Source organism: Orbicella franksi, chromosome 3 (assembly GCF_964199315.1).
Source record: "Orbicella franksi chromosome 3, jaOrbFran1.1, whole genome shotgun sequence".
NCBI classification, from domain to species: Eukaryota; Metazoa; Cnidaria; class Anthozoa; order Scleractinia; family Merulinidae; genus Orbicella; species Orbicella franksi.
Window position 1 is genome coordinate 25,740,381 of NC_138147.1, and position 18,633 is coordinate 25,759,013.

General features: G+C 40.6%; 2 protein-coding genes across 2 annotated transcripts in view; both read left to right on the top strand.

Annotated features, from left to right (window-relative positions):
• Nucleotides 1-553: 553 nt before the first annotated feature.
• Nucleotides 554-2,382, top strand: LOC145482888 (sushi, von Willebrand factor type A, EGF and pentraxin domain-containing protein 1-like). The gene is made up of 3 exons (XM_081461529.1): nt 554-740; nt 856-1,154; nt 1,987-2,382. The coding sequence occupies exons 1-3, from the start codon at nt 662-664 to the stop codon at nt 2,116-2,118; spliced, it is 510 nt and encodes a 169-aa protein (XP_081317655.1). The 5' UTR covers nt 554-661; the 3' UTR covers nt 2,119-2,382.
• Nucleotides 2,383-2,385: 3 nt separating this feature from the next.
• Nucleotides 2,386-18,633, top strand: part of LOC145482454 (uncharacterized) — a 19,069-nt gene continuing 2,821 nt past the window's right edge. Inside the window, exons 1-5 of the mRNA XM_081461067.1 lie at nt 2,386-2,409; nt 2,747-2,978; nt 3,722-3,835; nt 4,243-4,356; nt 4,764-4,877. Of these exons, the coding sequence (XP_081317193.1) occupies nt 2,386-2,409; nt 2,747-2,978; nt 3,722-3,835; nt 4,243-4,356; nt 4,764-4,877 (598 nt within the window). The remainder of the gene's footprint in view (nt 2,410-2,746; nt 2,979-3,721; nt 3,836-4,242; nt 4,357-4,763; nt 4,878-18,633) is intronic.

The following is an 18,633-nucleotide window of genomic DNA, read 5'->3' on the forward strand; positions in this document are numbered from 1 at the left end:
TTTAAAACGAAAAAAGATATTTCAAAAAGAAAAACGCGATTCTTCTGTATTTTGAAAGGCCTTTCAAATAAGCCAGAATAATTTTTTATGTCATATGCACTATGCCACTATGACCAAATTCTCGATATCCATTTTTTTTTACATTTTTTTTCTGAAAATAAAAAAAGATTAACTACTCCTTGCTTTTCGCTCGCTATTTTATCTATACAATTAAGTTACACAATAATTCTCTTCTCATCACAGATTTTGTCAGCAAAATCTCTCCTAAGTACAGGCTCGAAAATTTAGGTTAAAATTTACATGCAATGATGCTCCTGCTTTGGTTTACTCTGGTCAATCTACATTTCGAACATTAGAACTCACGTTTCTCGGACCTTTATCTTCGAGAATTTACGGCCGCCATTAATTTTCCTTGTTCTAAGTGTTGGTTAAGAATTGGAGTAAATGACGTCGTTTTCTTAAAAATACCACACGGGTTGAAATTATAATGACAATTAGTGTAGAAAATTGCACGAATATCAGAGCCAAAGTTTTTGGTATTCGTCATGCGAATAATAAGATTGCAGTCCACTGCCACGAACTCGGGTAAAAACGTTGCTTGAAACTTATCGTTCTCAATTTACAGTCCTACTGTGAAGTTGGTTCACATCGGCAACAGAAAATGGAACTTCGATTTTATGAACTAGGCAACTATTTGCTTGTACTGGTAATACTTGTCTGTTCGTCAAATGGTTCTAATGGTAAAGTTTTTCTCCTTTTGTAACTTTAAGGCATTACTTTAGTCACAGTCCGTTTTTTTTTCTTGGAGTTGTCATAACTGCACTGTTCTAATTCTTTTCATCTCTATAATTCAAGTCATTGATGTTGGTGGTAAAACTCTCAGCCGAGGTACAGATAGAGGAATGGCTTACGCCAAATTTAAGGCTCACAAATTCTCCTTCCTCGACATCACCAACATTGGTTCGGATTATGTTCTCAAAGGCAGTGAGTGTGGGCTTGCCTGCGTCAACATACCGTCATGTTTCTCCTTTAACCTGGCTACATTCTCAGATATTAACAACGGAAAAATCTTATGTGAGTTGCTCCCATCCGACATTTACAACAATTCCAAGAAATTCGTCGCAAGCCATATTTATCATCACTATAGCATCGCGGTAAGTGAAAACTCAACTTTAAAACATTGAAAATTTCTATCTGTTTCTTTTTTTCACCTTTTAAAGTCGTGTCTTAGTTTGAATTGCTGAAAAAACTAAGCCTGAAAAGAAAAAAAAACACTTAAAAGAACTCGGAGCTCCTTTATTTTGAATTTACTGTAAATAAAATATAACTTTCAAAATTAAAACGTTCAGCAGTTTCCTAAGATATGAGGGTTCAGTTTATTTTAACTTAAAGCTTCTTTCAACTTCTACTCCTCTAGCTCAGTGACGTTTCTACTCTAATTACTTTCAAATCGTCGCGGAGGCCATGCTTAATTACGTAGCCAAGGGTTCTAATGGGACAGGTGGTAACTTTGTTGACATCCTACTAAATGTCACGTCATTTCTCGAAAGTTCGACCATCTTTCATTTCTGAATTGAAAGTGTGAACATTGCTGGGTTTGAATTACCACAACAGTTTAGTCTTTCGGAAGGCCTTTACAGCCCATTTTTGGCGGATTTCCTTTTCAAACGGAAGAGCTGATATTGCTATAGCTCAAAACTAAAAATCTTTGAGTGTAGCACCTAAAAACAAAAAATAAGGATATTAAAAAAGGAGTAAATTTCTTACCCATGTGGATTGTCTGTTTAATTGGAGGACTTGGCCAAAAATTATCCGTCAGGTGTAAAATCTTAAACTTGTTAAAACGAGACTCTAAAAACTGCTTGATTGCCACTAGCCATGCAAATACTAAATATCAGGGAAAGTAATAAACTTTTAAAACAGAGCCGACAGAGCGCCTTGGTATAACTGCTCGGCACGAGGAGATCCTTTTCTTTTCCTTTTCAGTCTCCATGCATTAGTTGGCCCTGTCAGAACAATGGAACTTGTGCTGCACATTACGAGAAGAACAGCTATGTGTGCGTATGTGCCAAGGGATACACAGGGAAATATTGTGAAACAGGTAGCTGTTGTAGGTAGCAGGTAGTATTGTGAAACGTTCTAGCGTTTTGTAACGAACAGCGGTAACAGGACTGAGCCCAATTCGATTTGCGGTCATACACGTGGCCCACACTGAACCGAAGAGCGGAGCTTGTTTAACAATTAACTCTCAATTACGACCAGTTATACTGAGGCCATCCAACTTGTGTGTGCAATTTGAAAGTTCAATGAAGATCTCAAGATGCAAAAGACTAAGCCCTACATCGTGCACTAAGCGTATAAATTCAGTTGGAACCTGTGCGCATGATGCAGGCTATTTGGGATACACTCGTGAGCACCTTCACCAGAACGTGGACGGACACAAATTTATATTGAAGTCGTAATTCATTTACAAACATTGCCAAGTCGAACAAAATGCTCGGGTACCACAGCAAACAGTGCCTGCGAAATGCAAAATGTACCAGTAAAAATGGTTGCCTCTTTAAGTAGATGCTATTCACAGACAAACTCAAACCAGAACTGGACGTGCAAGCAGATCCAGTTCACGCTAAACTCTTTGTTTAGTCACATGTTCAGTCCTTATGTTGGATCTCGCATCTGACAAGCCACCGAAGCAGGTAGCAACAGGTACCGCGAGAAACTTCAGAAAACAAAAAAAAAATGTTAGTCAGAAACCAGTTGTCATGGAAACATCGGGATCCTTGAGTATCAGGACATTTTTTTTTTTTTTTTAAATTGTTATTATCACTTTCTGTGTTTTTATTATTATTTTCATTTCCAATCAGATATAGATGAGTGCTCTAGCAACCCTTGTCTCAACAAGGGAACTTGCACCGACCGAGTGAATGGGTTCACGTGCAGCTGTGTATCGGGATTCAGTGGAACACGTTGTCAAACAGGTTAGTGTCTACATGCCAGTTATTCGTTAGAGAAGTTGCGTGCAACATTCGTAAAGAGAACCAAGAGACTTTGAGTATAGTTTGTAGTAACCTCTCTAAGATTTAATAATATAATAGCTCTAAACGACGATCAAGTCATGGGACAATTTTGCCACAAAACAGCACATGTACTTCTTTGGAGTATAATTTACTTAACTCTGGCCACACTTATAGAGTAGACCATATTTCTGGTGTTTCAGTGAGACCAGGGCCGAAGTGGTTTTAAGGCTATGACACTAAGAAATTGAAAGCAATAAAGCTTGGAGGATGTATGTTAGGTCAAAAATGATTGCTTTTAACAAAAATGAGCTGTAAACTTGAGTCGGCGATATATTTACGTGATACTGGTCAGCGGATACCTTGTCTTGACAGGTGTCAATTGAGCATAACATGGATGTCCAATATCAAAAAGTACATGGTAAACCAAGGCTGCATGTCTCTGTCGACCTATTAGCTGGAGTATGGCCACCATGTTGAGCGACTCCGTCGTCGTCGTCGTCGTCGCCGTCATGCGCCCGCGCCCACGAGTAATACCGCTAGCAATGATAACCATGAGAAAATCAACTCATGGGTTTCGTATTCTTTCCTATATGATAAATGGGACTCCGCTTGGCGGCCCTTGGGGCCGCCGGAGCTCCGCTATGATAGAATACGAGATGACGTTGCTTCTATTTCTATTTATTGTTATTTTTATCTCGAATTAGATATCGATGAATGCTCTAGTAGCCCATGTCTCAACAAGGGAACTTGCACCGACCGAGTGAATGGGTTCACGTGCAGCTGTGTACCGGGATTCAGTGGAACACGTTGTCAAACAGGTTAGTGTCTACATGCCAGTTATCCTTTGGAGAAGTTGCATGCAACATTCGTAAAGAAAATAAAGAGACTTTGAGTATAGTTTGTAGTAACCTCTCTAAGATTTAATAATATAATAGCTCTAAACGACGATCAAGTCATGGGACAATTTTGCCACAAAAACAGCACATGTACTTCTTTGGAGTATAATTTACTTAACTCTGGACACAGTTATAGAGTAGACCATATTTCTGGTGTTTCAGTGGGACCAGGGCGGAAGGGGTTTTAAGGCTATGATACTAAGAAATTCAAAGCAATAAAGCTTGAAGGATGTATGTTAGGTCAAAAATGATTGCTTTTAACACGAACCTATGATAGAGTACGAGACTCTACTTCTATTTATTGTTATTTTTTTTAAATCTCGAATTAGATGTCGATGAATGCTTCAGTAACCCATGTCTCAACAAGGGAACTTGCACCGACCGAGTAAATGGGTTCACGTGCAGCTGTGTACCAGGATTCAGTGGAACACGTTGTCAAACGGGTTAGTGTCTACATGCCAGTTACTCTTAAAAGAAGTGGCATGTAACATTCGTAAATAAAATCAAGAGACTTTGAATTTAGTTTGTAGTAACCTTATCAAAAATTAAATAATAGCTCTGAGCGACGATCAAGTCATAGTAAAATTTTGCCACAAAGACACCACACGTACTTTTTTGGAGTATAATTTACCTAACTTTGGCCACATTTATAGTAGACCATACTTTTGGTGTTTCAGCGAGACTAGTGCGGAAGGGGTTTTAGGACTATGACACTGAGAAATTGAAAGCAATAAAGCTGGGAGGATGTACATCAGGTCAAAAATGGATGCCTTTAACAGGGACCTATGATAGAATACGAGATGACGTTGCTTCTATTTCTATTTTATTGTTATTTTTTATCTCGAATTAGATGTCAATGAATGCTCTAGTAACCCATGTCTCAACAAGGGAACTTGCACCGACCGAGTAAATGGGTTTACGTGCAGCTGTGTACCGGGATTCAGTGGAACGCGGTGTCAAACAGGTTAGTGTCTATGAAATGACGTGATTGTGAATTAATTTGTGTTTCCATGCAGTTTTTTAATAAAGCTTTTCACACATTAACATCTCTGTCATAACAATGGTCTCTGTGTTCTACAACAATTTATACACATGGAACATACACCAAGTGAGATATTGTTTACAATAAAAATGAATGCCTTGAAGAAATAGAGGGCCTAATACTATATTCCTTTGGAAATATCTTAGGTAGCCATTGTTACTTTGAAAATTTTTTTTTTTTTTCTTTTTTTTTAATCCAGACCGCCCATATGTACACTGTTCATATATTGACTGACAGGAGTCGTACTGTAGCTGATACTTGAAGATCACTATTATTTATACAAAGACATGTCGATTATAAGTTATTATAATCTTTGCACACCAACGGATGACATTCCTTCCAATGATATAAAATGTACTTCACTATTAGTTGCTTATTGAATGTCGGTTGTGAATCAAATGCAAGGGCGGGGTAGGTACCCCCTAACTTTCACAACGGCAGGCTCTGCCCTGAGATGCAAACTAACTGTTATGAACTTGGCAACTTGGTTCAGCAAATGCAAATTGCTTTAAACAAGAAACTGGAACATTGCACTAAAACAATGCAAAGTCTCAATCAAAGAAGCATTCAGACTGTTTAATTAGTTGTACGTATAAATACAACTATGTATTTGTTAAGCTTTGTCAGAATGACATCGTCACGATAAATACTGATGTTCTTGCTTAGTAAATCTGAATGTGCAGTTCCAGAAAATATTCTCACCCAATGCTCATGCATGAGCAGTCTTTGGAAATCCAAAAATATCAGGAGGAAGGAGCCCTTAAAGGAAAACCCTCCATGTGGGGTAGGGATCTTTTTTGAAGAAAACAATGTCTGCGAAATCATTAATTACAAAATATGCTTTTAAAATATCTCACTTGGTAATTCCAACTTTCAGAAAATTTTGTAATCCAGACTGCCCAATTCATACATTTGACAAGTTGACACCTGGCATGTTTGCAAATTTGTGCTTGAACATCACATTAGGATCGTTGGTCAACTGAAAACAGTTGGTTAATATACGTACACGGTACATATTTATTGCTGTAGATAGTTGCCCACCAACAGACAATTGTATTAATTTAGATAACATATATGTTGGCAGCTGAATTATAATTCATTATTACGAGTGAAAAATCGTGTATGAGCCGTCTACATGTAGCAGCCCTCCACCACAAAACCATCAAAGATATGATATGATATTTTCAAACTCTCTGAAATTTCAGATCATTCAAGTTTAACATGCGCAATTCTTTAACAGTGTGTTTGCTTTAATTCACTTTACACATGGCTGCACGGTATCCAGTATAGGCAGATTTTTATGTTTACCTTCAAAAATAAATTGCATCTTTCATTACGTGTTGTTTTAATGACAAATATCTAAGGACAAGAAGTCATAAGCATAAAACTTTCGGGTTTGAAGAAACACATGAAACTTTCCTTGTACCTCTCTTGCTGCCTGCATATGCGGTCCATAAACTGGTACTGCATGGACAATATTCTTTATTTTTCTTATCACATTATTTAAAACGTCGCTGTTGTTCCTAAAAAAGTAAATACATGTAAATTTACATGTCTTTGGCAGACGTCAAATATCTTTACATGATGTACAATGCACATCATGTCTCACGGAGAACTTGTGACAATATTAACATTTTTCTTACTTCCATTGTAACTTTTTCAGTAACTTTTTGCAATGTTATTTTCCCACACTTGAAGAATTACTTGGTAATTCGCCTGTGGAGTCTCTATTCGCAGAGAGTGAAAACAATTAAAATTAAATCCTTCAAGCCCTTTTTAGCGAAAGAGAAGTTGGTCATATTTTAAAGTTTATAGCTTTACATAACTCCTTGTATATAACCTCTCACAAATGCACAGACAGGAGGTGTGTTGAAGGACAGATGGTCCCAACTTTCTGTACTTTTTCCCCTTACCTATAATCTAATTCGCAACCATCACTAACGTCAGGTTATGTATGTGTTTATTTTGTTGTCTTCTGTAATGAAAAAAAACTGACATTTAAAACCATCCATACAGTACATACTCAATAACACTGCTAGCAATGTTACCATCATGTTTAATACCATTGAACACACCAATGGTTTGGAAATTAAGTGAATAAAATATGTCAGTTTGTAGGTGTTAAAACTGTTCTGTCAAAGTTGTTTCTGGTGCACAGTCAAGGCAGGATAACAGTATATAGTGCACAGCAAGGGCCACTGATACACACATGTTAGTTATTAGTTAGAATTTTGTGTGGACTCTAGGTTGCAAAAATAGAGGTTCCTGAGACAATTTAGCAGAGCTGAGCAACATATCCATGAATAGTTTTACTCGTCATGAAAGCCACCCATTTCTATCTCATTTAAGATTTTTTTTCTTTTTTTTTTTTTCTACATGTAAAATCCATCACCTGCAAAACACGAAAAATGAAAGAAAAATAGTTAGTCACGGAATCCTGTGTACCCTGCATTAAGAAAGTTCATGTCTATAAAATACATATGATAGGGCTAACCCTGTAACATCATACAAGGTTTTAATTTACCATGACAATATACGATTATCTATCTGTGCTTAAATGAAAATTAACATTTAAGCCATGAGTTATTTTTCTTCTTGTTGTTTTGCTTTTGTTCCATATTCTTAGGTTAGATTCTTTCTTTCAGCATTCATAGAATATTAACTTAAAGAATAGAAGTAAATAAAATTCACGTACATGAAAATGTCAACTTCCATTACGCTTTCTTGTTCGCTGCGTCTGTCTTTTTGATACAAGCTTAATGCCGTCGTGTTAAATTCAATGACATTTATTTAACAGAACTACTAGGGTCAAAACCCAAATCCTTTCTTGGTTTCCAATCATGACAGAATAATAAATTTTACAGTCTAAGAAGCGGTTGTCCATAGTAACACAAAGAAAGCTTCAAAATGTGCCTTGATACTAAGCTTATGTAGAAATACGGTTTATTATCATATGACTCATACGGCCCCGCGCGCAATTTACTTGGAAAACCAAAACAAAAAAGGTCCCGTATGAGGGCCGTGTGCCACGAAGTGATAGGACCGGAAAAACGCGTAACGGCCCCACTAGAAATACGTACGGCCCTAAAAGGAAAGCGTACGGCAAAATCGATGCGAGATAATGGCAAAAACACTTTATTTTTTTGCTGTAAAGTTTTGTTTCCTTTAAAATGAGTAATGAACGTGAGCATTTCTGAAAAATTCTGAGAGCAAATTTTACTATCCAGTCAAACTGTCCGGCATGCAGAACTACTTCAGTCGCCAACACACTCGGAAAGCACAGAACGAAAGTCAACACTCCTCACAAGTGAAGAAGTTCACAACTTTCTCAGAAGTCAACAACAAGCAAACAGGTTGTCAAGAAAACAACTTTTCCGGATGAACTGTCCGATAATTAACCTTTCGAATAAGCAAACAGACTCTTGAGGCGAAACTTCTTTCAGTGGAAAGCATGGGTCAAAAGCAAGAAAACAACGTGAGGAAAACAAAATACGACATAAGTTTAATGTTTTCTTCAGTTTTCTTCGAGTTTCCAGAGTTTCTGGGAGAAGTTGGTTGAACCAGAGAAACCACAAACATACCTTGTGTACAGTAGGATAAATTGCTCTGCAGTTTCTACATCACTGTTGTTTGAAGAGACAAAACTGAGTACGAACACAAGTTCAGAGTTCGTTACCGTACAGTTCATCCAGATAATAAAACTCGCTTGAATTTCCACTACACAGCAAGGCCAGCAAAGGCAGCAAACCCAGGCACTGTTTGCAGGAGCCAACATCGGTCTCATTAATATTCAGTTGCTGGTTCTCCCTTGTTCAAGAGAATCCAAGAGGTAGACAAATAGCTTGAAGCGACGCCGACATTTTATTGAGTCTTCAAATGAAGCTTGAAGATTTGAGAACATTTGCAGCGAGGCGTGAAGCGAACGTTTGTCACTCGCTAAGTTTTTGATGGTTTTCACATATTTTTGACAGCTTTATGTCAACTTTCTGTTGTCATTTTAAACAGGTTAGCCAATCCCGTTTGCATGAGTCGTAATTGTGGACTCACATCTAGAAACAAAAATGAGAAAACGAGTCGTGTTTTTCGATGAATGGTGAGTTTCTTGTTCGACGTGAAGAAATAAATGACAAGTTTTTATTATAGAATCCTTTTTGTATCTCCGCGCGCGGCCTTTTGATGTTATGTAATCGCGTCCCATTTATGTTCAAACAGAATTTTCAAAATTTTCAGCACTAAAGGCTGGTTTTCACTAACGACGGAGTCGTAGTCGCAGTCGTAATCAGAAGCGTAAAGCGATACGATCTAGTGAAAATCAAACCGACGGAGTCGGAAGAACACCCCAGTCCGCTTATGACTCCGTCACTTACGATCTAGTGAAAACTAGATTGCCGAAGTCGGAAGCAAAACCGGAAGAATAAACCAATCACAGTGCTCGATTCCGGGTCTTGTGATTGGTTGGTTCTTCCGCTTCTACTTCCGACTCCGATAATCTGTTTTCACTAAATCATAAGCGACGGAGTCGTAAACGGAATCGGAAGAAATGGAAACGTTCTAATTCTTCCGACTCCGATTCCGTCGAGCTCATGACTCCCGCTTACGACTCCGATTTTTGATTTTCACTAGGTCGTAAGCACTCTTCCGTCTCCGACTACGACTCCAACTCCGACTCCGTCGCTAGTGAAAACCAGCGTTAAGTGGTCATATGGCAAAATGCTTATTAACTGAGTAAGGTCGGGCCGGACGGAAAATAGTTGGCTCTCGGTCAGGACGTCCTGACCGAGAGCCAAATATTTTTCCGTCAGGCCCGACCTTACTCAGTCAATAAGTACACATTTTTTTTTAACTCAGTTCGCGAAAGAGCGGCATTCAACAATTTCTGCAATCTGATTGGTTCCGGAAGCGGGCGGAATTGTCGTGTTGACCTGTTTTTGTGAACGAAAGTACTATCGGTAATCGTCAATCTTAACTTTTTACACTTTCCTTATCGATTAATCAACGCAAATCTACCTCTGTTTACTTTTAAATACGTTGTAAACTGAGGCTGCATGTCTCCGTCAACTTATTAGCTGGAGTATGGCCGCCATGTTGCTCGACGTCATCGTTGTCGTGTGAACAGGCCCAAGAGCAATACCGCTTGCCATTGTTACCATAAGAAATGCAATTCACGGGTATCTTTGAGAATGGGGCTCCACTTGGCGGTCTTTCGGGCCGCCGGAGCTCCGTTGATATACTAAAAGCACGTACAGTATAAATGGAAACGAATCTATTCAATGTAACACTATGGCAGTCGAAGTATATGTCGTAGCATAACACGATACCACTGATAAAATGGAAGAAACATTGCTGAAAGACTATGGATCCCTGATAAGATTTTCAGTAAGACCTTCAACTGTACAATAAGTAGTGCGAGTATGTGTGCTCAATTAACACAGATTAACAGAACTGGTCAAGACATATTATATCAGTTTAGGAAATAATTAGTGGTCTCAGTGGTATGCACTTCATAAGCAAATGATTAATGAGACCCTGCTGCTGTGCAATTTAATATATGACAGCCACGCCCATACAGGGGGGGGGGGGCAGAACTAACAGTAAAAGCGAGAAGATTTGGCTCCTTGGCCACACTAAAAGGAAATTTATATGGGTAACCAAATTGCAACCCTCCCCCCTCCCCCCCCCCCCCCCTGTGCTGGGTAGATGCAAGAAACAGAGACAAAAAACACTGATTATAGTAGCAAAACATGGGTGGCAGGGAAGACAGAGCCTATCTCCCCTAGAGTAGCGGCGTCTCTAGGGGAACCTATGTTATTAAGGGGGCCAGAAGAGGGGTACCCTTCTGGGAGGACAATAGGTCAGATGGTACGATGGCATCATCCTGGAGAGATTCGGACGTATTTCCTTGGGGTAACATAGGACAGACCAGAAGAGTGGTACCCTTCTGGGAGGACAATGGGTCAGATGGTACGATGGCACTATCCTGGAGAGATCCGGACCTATTTCCAAGGGTGGCCACAGCACTTACTGTGGGGCAAAGTGCAGCCTAGGTTGCACTTCCCTTCCACTGAAAACTTTTATTGACTAAGCAGCTATGGTTTACACACAATATAAGAAATAGAACGTGGCAGTGAATGAACCGAGAAGGTTCAGCAGGCGAAAGGAGTTGGGAGGGGTGTGACACGCTGAAATCACATGAGAGCATGGTGGAAAATCACTGGGAGCTTTGTCGTATGATTGCCCATATGGTAAAACGATTGCGTTACATTGGACATTAACCTAAGGCTATTGCACAATGGCTAATAGGGGGAAGATAACAGAATTGTGACAACCTTAGATGAGAGCTATGATGTAGACTACAGAGCTCATTGACCACAGTTTAAATGCTTAAACTTCTAGCATAAGTGAAACGAGTCATATTCCACTTGTCAATACCAACTATACTTTATTGCTTGATGTATTTTAATAGCTTGAGAGTAAAGAACAATCACGCAATAAAGGGCTAGATAATATTAGATAATAAAATCAGTGCTACTCTTTGGTGTGTTTGGTGTAGTATAGATCCGAAAGCATACCCATCTTAACTCCCCAACACGCCGCAAATCACCGTTCCTCAGAAGAGACTCACCGACCCCTCCATCGCAGAATTATCTGCCTTTCCTCTATTCCCCCACCCCACCTAACTCCACCTAGCACTGCTGATATGTTGATGTGCTGATACCTTTACCTTGTCATACTGTAAGGTTCATGTTGTGTGTTTGTTATACTCCAGGGCCCAGTTGTTTGGGGGTCCTGTGCCCAGCCTAGGCTAGATAACGCTATCCACCAGATAAAACGCTATTTAGTGGATAAGTGTTAACAAAACAAACCACGCTATCCACTGGATAGCGTTATCCACTTTTCGAACAACCCAGGCGTTGAGAACGACGCAATAAATCCGCGGTTAAACTCAACGTTTGACTTTATTTTTACTAGGAAAAACCTCAATGGCACGAAATGTGAAGCGCAGCCTTACTTGTGGTACTGGCTCCATTATCTGTGTGGCTGGCTTGTTCCTACACCTATTGCACTCACTGCATTCATTCTCCCACGCTCTTATTTCCTCACGTGCTGCAACAATCCAGAATCTTCCACTAATCTGCGATAGTACAAAGTTTGTCCCAGCACTGTGGTTAGACAACTCGTGGTAATGCTTTACCACCAATCTTGTCACTCACTGACCTCTTGGCAGTATAATGGGAAACCTGACATCGCGCGGAAGACATTCAGCGAATTGAAGTCGACCACCACATCGCAGCACACCTTGATCGTCCAACCAAGGACATAGCTTGCTCTGTGGACTCTTCTTTGGAATATCCTTTCCCGTTAATAATGCCGTGTACTCTTCGGGAAATGTCTCCAACTGTGCTCGACTAATAATTTCCTCCTCTGCATCTTCAATTTCTTCTGGCAACAGTTCTTGTCCTTTTATTCTTTCTTTTGGACTGCGCATATCGTAGATCAGTCGCCACACCCTGGCCTGTAGCCGCACTAAGCGTGTCCAACTTGAAAAGTGTGTGGGTTCAAGCCCTCTGACAGTAGACACTTTGGTCCATGCCACCAGAGTGAGTTCTCCAATAGCTCATCTGGTGTTGCTCCCCTTGTGCACAGATCAGCTGGAATTTCTCCTGTCGGTACATGTTGCCACTGCGATGGCTCTGTCACCATCTGTATCTCTCCGATACAACATAGGGAAAAAGGGACGAAAGCTCCACCTATGACCCCGAATCCACCACACCGCATCCATGCTGTCGGAATAAAATGTTAGAGATTGCATGGGTAGTCCAAGTACAAGCGTTAAATGCTGTGTAAAGCGCAAGCCCAATACAGCTCCTGCAAGTTCCAACCGAGGCACTGTCAGGCTTTAATGGTGCTACCTTACACTTTGAAGCGACCAAACGACTTGAAACGGTAGCATCGTTCTATACACACTGTAAATATACAACAGTCCCATAAGCTTGCAGTGAAGCATCCACAAATGTGATGACTCTCTTAGCGACTACCTCCTTTACTTCACGCAGACATCTAGGCACCTGCACATTACCTAGGCTCCTAAGCTCATACCAACTTCCGATTCTACTTGCAATTTCATCATGAATAACATCGTCCCAGTCATAGCCCCTTGCCCACAGTTCCTGAAGCAGGATCTTCGCCTTGATAACGAAAGGACCCACAAACCCGAATGGGTCGAATACGGTGGCAACCTTCCTCAGTACATTTCGCTTTGTCACTGGAAGCTCTGTAGATATGTTTGCAGCTGAAATAGTAAACGTATCTTCGGTAATATTCCAGGAAACACCAAGTGTCTTGACAACAGGTTCCTGCCCCGCAGTAATCGACAACTCAGTAGCTCTGTCGGCTTCAGGCGTGGCTGCAACAACTTCCAGAGAATTTGATACCCATTTCCTCGCCTGCATGCCTGCAATTACCCACAGACTGTCCAGCTCTTTGTACAACTGAATGCCACCTTGCACTGTTTCCACACTATCAATCGAGTTATCCATGTGAGTGGATTTGAGCACAATTTCAACTGCCAATGGATACACATCCTAGTGCCTTTTGGCATTCTCTTGAGCGACAAACTGAGCCTCCATTGGTGCAGAGTTTTTACCAAACACTATTCGACTGAACTCATAGACATCACATCATCACGGCTAGAATCAAGGTCCCTCCATAATAGTCGAAAGTAAGAACGATCTCTCTCTTCAATCTCCACCTGCAAATACATTTCCTTAATGTCACATGTCAAAGCTATGGGGTTTTCCTGAACCGAATAAGCGTATCAAACAAATCCTTCTGCAATTTAGGTCCTGCACAAATGGCATCATTCAATGATACACCGTCCGTTTTTGCAGAACAATCGAACACAATGCGTACTTTAGTCGTAGTCTTGTCCATACGAATAACTGGGGAGTGAGGCAAATACCAAACTTCCGGTGGCAACAGCTCATCTGGTTCGACCCTTCGCAAGTAACCTTTCTCGACATAAGCCTGGATAATTTGCGAGTACTCTGTTCCTAGAGCACAGTTCTTCTTCAATTTATTTTCTTTGTTGCATAACCGGGATAATGCTGTGTGATGATTATCAGGTAACAGAGGCTTATCCTCTCTCCACGGTACTCCCACTTAGTATCCATTTCCAGTGTAACTAATCGATTCCTTAAGTTTCTTCAAGGCTTCGCTCCTCTTCGGTGAAAATCACAGTGTCATGTCTCTCAATGCCACAGTTTTCTATCTCCCAGAATCCCTTCAAGGTACGATCAATATCACTGCAAACATCATTGACGTTGACATTGGGCTCTCTGGTAAACAAAGTACGGCTAGTGTGTGCCCTTGCTCCTGTCCACTACTTTCCTTCTGGTGAGCCAATGCACGTCCAACCCAAAGGCCCCAGGCGAGCAACTGGGTCCCCCTCCTCACCACGTACATCTTGGGCAGGTTCAGCAAAGTCACATTCCTTAAGGTGAGACCATCTATCCTTACTTTGTTTCCAGTTCTCTACCTTGTAGTTTCCAGTTATCCTTTTAGGGCAAGTCTTTACTTTAATGTCTTTACTAAACTCCCCATCAAGGCTCTCAGTTGTCGCATCCAATGGCATTGACTTGAATGTTTCCACCTCATTGTTCAAAACATTAACTGTAACTGTGTGGTATCTCTCCTTGAGACCAAGAACTCCTGCAACCTCTTCATTAAGAAAGGTCTCTTCATTAAGAGGACAGACGCACAAAAAACTGCCAATTTGTTTTTTACAATAACAAGACTCCAAAGTGGTCAAATGCTGGGAATAAATGACGGGAAAAGTCGCCGTAAACTTGCCGTAAACAAAGCTAAGTGAATTTTATTCAAAATGACCTGAACATTGTCGATAGCTTTTCTCGCTTTATGATTAGCTACTTGAGAAAGTCAATAAAATCCCATTGGTTAAAAAGTTGACAGTTTGACAGCTGAACATTGAACTCTTGAAAGCTTGCACAAATTAAAATTTTATCCATTTGTACTCTTATGGATAAAAATGAGCCAGTCAGCGCCAGAGAGAGAGGGTTAATTTTTTTTTTGGGGGGGGGGGGAGGGTCATCCGAAAAAATGACTGCTGGAGGGGGACTATGTAAAAAAAAAAATTGGTAAGTTGAGGGGGGTCTTGCGATTGTTTTATGATGCTTCCCAAATTCCGAAAGCCCCTCCCCCCTCCCTCATAAAAATGAACGGTCCCTTAGAGAATAGTTCGTAGTAACTTTGTCGAAATTGAATAATAGCTCTTGGCGACGATCAAGTCGTAGTACAATTTTGCCACAAAGGCACCACACCAACTTCTTTGGAGTATAACTTACTTAGCTCTGGCCACACTTATAGCAGACCATATTTCTGGTGTTTCAGTGGGAACAGGGCGGAAGGGGTTTTAGGACTATGACACTGAGAAATTGAAAGCAATAAAGCTTGGAGGATGTATGTTAGGTCAAAAATGATAGAATACGAAATGACGTTGCTTCTATTTCTATATATTGTTATTTTTGTTTTTATCTCGAATGAGATGTCGATGAGTGCTCTAGTAACCCGTGTCTCAACAAGGGAACTTGCACCGATCGAGTGAATGGGTTCACGCGCAGCTGTGTATCGGGATTCAGGGAAACACGGTGTCAATTCCAGCAGTGCCCACCCCCCCCCCCCCGCCCCCTCCTCTCCAGACTAACCCTCGGGTATTAGCTTTTAAAAAAAAAAATGGGCAAATTCCCGATGGTGGGAATCCTCGCTTTCCAACACCTCTGCAGTTTTTTTTTGTTGTTGTTGTTGTTGTTTTTTTTGTTTTAATCAGTGAATAAAGGGTTCCCCTTTTCAGTATTTTAATGCAACGGTAAGAGTTCAAGGACGACAGTACATGTTAGTTGATTCTGATTACATTTATTTATTTTTATTTTGTTTTTAACAGTTTGCTCGAGGATAGCGTGGCATCAAATATTTTGTTGTATAACTGACCATTTGTTTTGAATATTTCGACTAGAATAAAGACAACCCCATTTAAAATGTTTACAATTAAACAATTATGATTGCTTTAGAAATCTCACAACTTTAATATTTTATTTCAATACTTGATTAAGGGTTCGTTAAATCAATAAACAAAAAATCTAAACCTAGATCGCATCATTTGAATTCGCAAACCTAAAGTTTTTTAAAGTGCACTCCAGGTTGATTTAAAAAATGCCAGGCTAGTTTTGAATGCGAAATGCGAAATAGTCGTGTTCACGCTGATTGTTTCCGATCTCTCGAAATGTGATAAACAATATATAGTTCAAGTTGTTGCTTTATTCATATGCTTACAAGTAATGCTGATATATCTAAAACTGAGAAAACATACCTTTAAAAACATCCACAAGGTTGTCTAGTCCCTAAAGGAGTAGCCAATCTTCAACAAACGTCTCGTCTTTGCCGATGAATTCCACCATGGCACTTTCGAAAACACGTGTGTCAAATGTCAATTTTGCCAAAGAAACACCACATGTACTTCTGTGGACTGTACTTAACTCTGGACACACTTATGAAGTAATTCTTGTTTCTGGTGTCTTGAGACCATGGAGGAAGAGGTTTTTAAGCTATTAGATTAAATATTGAAAGCACTGAAACTTGGAGGAGTTATGTTAGGTCCAGAACTGTTGCCTTTAATAAGGTCCTATGATTTAAATATCAATGTGATGTTATTTACGTGTAATGTGTCACTATGATTAACTCGTGGTTATCACTAAAGTAAACAAACCTTCGGTGATTTACATTCAATGTAATTCTGATTGCTAAGGAGTCAATACATTTACTGGGGAAGGCCACAGAAAGACCACTCCCCCCCCCCCCCCCCCATTCCCGCCAAGGCTCAACAATGTTGACCAGTCAACAAATGCGAGCGCAGACTGGGTCGGGGATGGGATGTTTGGCCATCCGTGCTTTCTAAATTAAAATACACATCTTACATTCGCCACTAAAGCTTCGAAGCATTTGTCGAAAAAATGCCCGGACGGTTATATCAGAACTTACTTGATCGTCATGCGTCGCTAAAAACCAAAACTGTCACGGTTAGACCCCAAGCACCTTGGTACTCGGAGGAAATCCGTGAGGCTAAGAGAGCACGCAGGCGCGCCGAAAGGAGATGGAGAACTACCAGGTCTGTCGCTGATCTCGTTTTATTCAAACGACACAAAACTCCATGTCACGCATTTGCTGAAAGAAGCAAAATCAACTTTTCTAACGGATTTTATCAGCCAGAATTCTGATAACCAAGGCAAGTCATTTCGTGCTGTGAAAAACCTTCTAGTGGCAAAGAACTCGTTATGCTTCTCGGACTATACGGACAAATCAGCGCTTGCAAATGACATTGGGAAGTACTTTGTGCAAAAAATCAGCCGACTGCGCGAAGAGCTTGACCAGGGTTATGTCCCGAATGATCAGGGTTATGTCATGGATACAGTGTTGTAAATAGTGACTCTACAATTCCTCCGACTCGTATTGAAGCTTTTGAGCTATTAGCCGAGGATGATGTGCGTATGCTCACTGCGAACTCTAAATCAACATCCTGTTGCCTCGATCCAATACCCACGCACTTACTGAACTCCTGTAGTGAGCCACTTATTCCGGTGATCACCAACATAATTAACAGCTCGTTGGAATCGGGAATTTTTCCTGACAGTTGGAAAGAAGCCGTGGTCATACCACTGTTAAAGAAACTGGGACTCGAATCTCTCTTCAAGAACTTGCGTCCTGTAAGCAACTTGGCTTATATTTCCAAGCTCGCTGAGCGCGCAGTATTCAATCAGACATACGACCACCTTGTCCGGTCCGGTCTCTATCCGCTATTACAATCGGCATATCGCCGGTATCACAGTACGGAGACAGCGTTGGTCAAAGTTGCTAATGATGTTCTATTGAATATGAACTCGCAGCGTGTTACAATACTTGTCCTCTTAGACTTCAGCACTGCTTTTGACACCGTGGACCACGCGATTTTGCTAAAACGCTTGACCACTGATTTTGGTATAGGCGGGAAGGCTTTAGAGTGGTTCTCGTCGTATTTGTCGGGACGCAGCCAGCGTGTTTTGTTTGAGGGGGCTACATCTGATAGCTTCGATCTGCGTTTTGGTGTCCCACAAGGCAGCTGTCTCGGCCCGCTTCTGTTTGTGGTTTACGCCTCCAAGCTCTTTGAGATAGTACAAGTCCACCTGCCGAACGCGCACTGCCTCGCTGACGACATGCAACTTTACTTGTCTTTTAATCCTAACAGTCATTCGGATCAAGTGAAGGCATTGGAAGCCATGGAGCGATGCATTAGTGACTTACGTAAATGGATGTGCCAGGACAAATTAAAGATCAACGGTGATAAGACTGAATTTCTTGTTATCGGATCGAGACAACAGTTGCTGAAAATTAATCACAGTTCAGTACGTGTTGGCATGATCGATATTAAGCCTGTTAAGGTAGTGCGTAATCTAGACGCCCGGTTCGACTCGCATTTTTCTATGTCGACCCATATTTCTAAGTCTTGTGGTGCGGCATTTTTCTGGTTACATAATATCAAGAGAATAAGCCACTTTCTGCCTAGGGATAAATTAGAAATGGTATTGCATGCCTTCGTTACAAGTAGAATTGATTATTGTAATGGACTTCTCTA

What these genes read in the sequence shown, in the direction of transcription:
- LOC145482888 (XM_081461529.1), top strand. Translation starts at nt 662, where the DNA reads ATGGAACTTCGATTTTATGAACTAGGCAACTATTTGCTTGTACTGGTA. An exon ending in TTCGTCAAATGGTTCTAATG is followed by an intron (nt 741 to 855) that starts GTAAAGTTTTTC and finishes CTATAATTCAAG; the next exon opens with TCATTGATGTTGGTGGTAAA. An exon ending in ATCATCACTATAGCATCGCG is followed by an intron (nt 1,155 to 1,986) that starts GTAAGTGAAAAC and finishes TTTCCTTTTCAG; the next exon opens with TCTCCATGCATTAGTTGGCC.